Below are 2,347 nucleotides of genomic sequence, written 5' to 3' on the forward strand. Positions count from 1 at the left end.
GTGTCACATTAATAATACAAGGTGGAGACTGTATACAGTTGTCTTCACCTGAAGTTTGATAGTTAAAAATCATTAGATGATAATTTAGTTAAATTTATTAAATCATTTGGCAGTTCTCAAGTATCAATTTCATATAAAAACGACTGCACATGAGTTTTCACTGTAACGGAATCATAGAAACAAATTAAAATTAAAGAACACTTTGGTTTGTTAGGATATTGCTGAGGAATGGGGAGTAGAAGCAATGCCAACCTTCATATTCTTCAAAGAAGGCAAGGCAGTGGATAGGGTTGTTGGTGCCAAGAAGGAAGAACTAGAACATGCAATAGCCAAGCATTCAGCTTCTTATTAAATTTGTTGCAATATCAATCCCTACTTTTTAGACCCAATTTGCTTATTATTCTCAAAATAAGATAATTCTAGATGGTTACTATCAATGAAGCTTTTGGTAACATTGCTGCAATAATTTTTTTTAGTTGATCTAGCTCTTTATATTATTTGTTTTAAACAAATGATTAACAAATAAGATAATAGGCAACTTAACATGGTTTAAAAGAAATCACAACCTTAATCTCTTAATTTTCTCTCTTTCAACTTAGATACATTAACATTCAAGTACAAATAAATTTTGTATTCAATCACTTGTGGTCCATCTTGATGATAGATCAAAGTTATATCATAGAAAATATGGATATAACCAAATCAATGATTGAGCCAAGACTATGTACCATGTGAAGCTCAATTATCACATATATGATATGTAACTAACTAGTAACCACTCTTTATTCCCACCAACATTATCTACCATTTAATTTCCAGCAAAAGCCAGAGAGAACTTCAAAAGAAGACAAGCTATGTATATCATAATTATTATTCATAACTATATGAATGACCCCACTCACCATTTTGTATGCTCATATTCAATGTATTGTCCTCTTTACCAAAGATATTTTCCATGGATTCCCACCTAATTCCTCAAAAACTACTATTAAGTTCTTTGTTGGCTTTAACCATGATCTTGGAACATGATACCTACAAAATTATCCAAAGCAGAAAATGGGGTTATGTAAGTCTGTTATTACATTGTCCACTATAATAACAAATAAGGTAACAATATCTAGGGTGTGTTTCTTGTTTTCCTGGTTAAAAGTGACTTTTATTTATCTAAATTTTATTAAAAAAAATAAAAAGAAAAAGTTTTCCATCATTATTCTAGCATAGAGAGTAATTGCTAGTCACAAAACCAAAATGTGCACACCATTATGCATGGTTATAAAAATCGAACTGAATCAGTTAGTTTAATTGGGTTAATTGGAAATCGGTCATATGATCAGTTTAATTTAGACCAACACTAGTTGCAAAAAATAGGTTAAAGAATCATTGGTTTCAAAAATACCCCTAAATTTTATTTTATTTCAATTTTATCCCAAAAATTTTCGATTTACATCAAATATACCATTGACGGCTTAATTTTCAAAAAATTTAAGACTAATCTAACAATAATACATAAAAATTATACTTGATTTGCTTGTGTTGAGAGTTGTTCTTATAAAATTATTGTTGAATTGATCTTAAATTTTTTGAAAAATTAGCCGTCATGGGTATATTTGATGCAAATCGAAAACTTTCAAGACAAAATTGAAATAAAATAAAACTTAAGGATATTTTTGAAACTTTTATCAAACTTTAATGATAAAAATTATACTTTACCCATTATTTTATTATATCAGATTACACTTTGGTTAAAGGTGTAAACCTTTAAATTTCTAATTTTGTTCAGTTCAATGACCAATCAATTTTCAAAACCTTGCTATTATGTTACTCTACACAAGTGCAAAAAGTCAACGGCTTGCACACAAGTAAATATTGAAAGTGATTTGTAAGGTGAAAACTCAGGTGCAGCCAACTTCATGTGAAGCTGATAACTGAGAGCCGTTAAATGATTTGAATAATTTGATTAAATTTTCATCTAACGACTCTCAGTTATCAACGTCACGTGAAGTTAACTGCACCTGAGTTTCCACAAATTCGTAAACACGCAAGAAAAAATGAAAATAAAAAAGGTACCATCTTTGAGTTGGTTGTCCACAACCAAGTTGGCATTTTGCAGGTCTATAAGTGCCAGCATAGTTGCAAGAATTGCATTGACCCTTTGCATAAACCATCCAATATCTTCCTATGCTTTCTCCATTGATCCATACTTGACCCTTTCCCATGCTTCCAAGGTCCAATGCCAATGGTTCATTTCCATCAGGTGCATTGAAATATGCCTGAAAAGGTTCCAATTTCAATATATTTGAACCAACCAATTATTGTATTATTTAAAAAAAAAAAAAACTATAACTCA

The 2,347-nt window shown here is 30.2% G+C and overlaps 2 protein-coding genes across 2 annotated transcripts in view; one reads left to right on the forward strand and one right to left on the reverse strand.

Moving 5' to 3' along the window:
* LOC107645282 (thioredoxin H1-like) overlaps nt 1-433 on the forward strand; it is a 1,508-nt gene extending 1,075 nt beyond the window's left edge. Inside the window, exon 3 of the mRNA XM_016349272.2 lies at nt 215-433. Within this exon, the coding sequence (XP_016204758.1) occupies nt 215-352 (138 nt within the window). The 3' untranslated portion in view covers nt 353-433. The remainder of the gene's footprint in view (nt 1-214) is intronic.
* The window catches only part of LOC107645280 (beta-galactosidase 5), a 7,645-nt gene continuing 5,843 nt past the window's right edge, over nt 546-2,347 (reverse strand). Inside the window, exons 16-17 of the mRNA XM_016349270.2 lie at nt 2,068-2,270; nt 546-1,032 (exon numbers count right to left, since the gene is read on the reverse strand). Of these exons, the coding sequence (XP_016204756.1) occupies nt 921-1,032; nt 2,068-2,270 (315 nt within the window). The 3' untranslated portion in view covers nt 546-920. The remainder of the gene's footprint in view (nt 1,033-2,067; nt 2,271-2,347) is intronic.

The sequence above is a fragment of the Arachis ipaensis genome, chromosome B06, assembly GCF_000816755.2.
Source record: "Arachis ipaensis cultivar K30076 chromosome B06, Araip1.1, whole genome shotgun sequence".
Taxonomy (NCBI): Eukaryota; Viridiplantae; Streptophyta; class Magnoliopsida; order Fabales; family Fabaceae; genus Arachis; species Arachis ipaensis.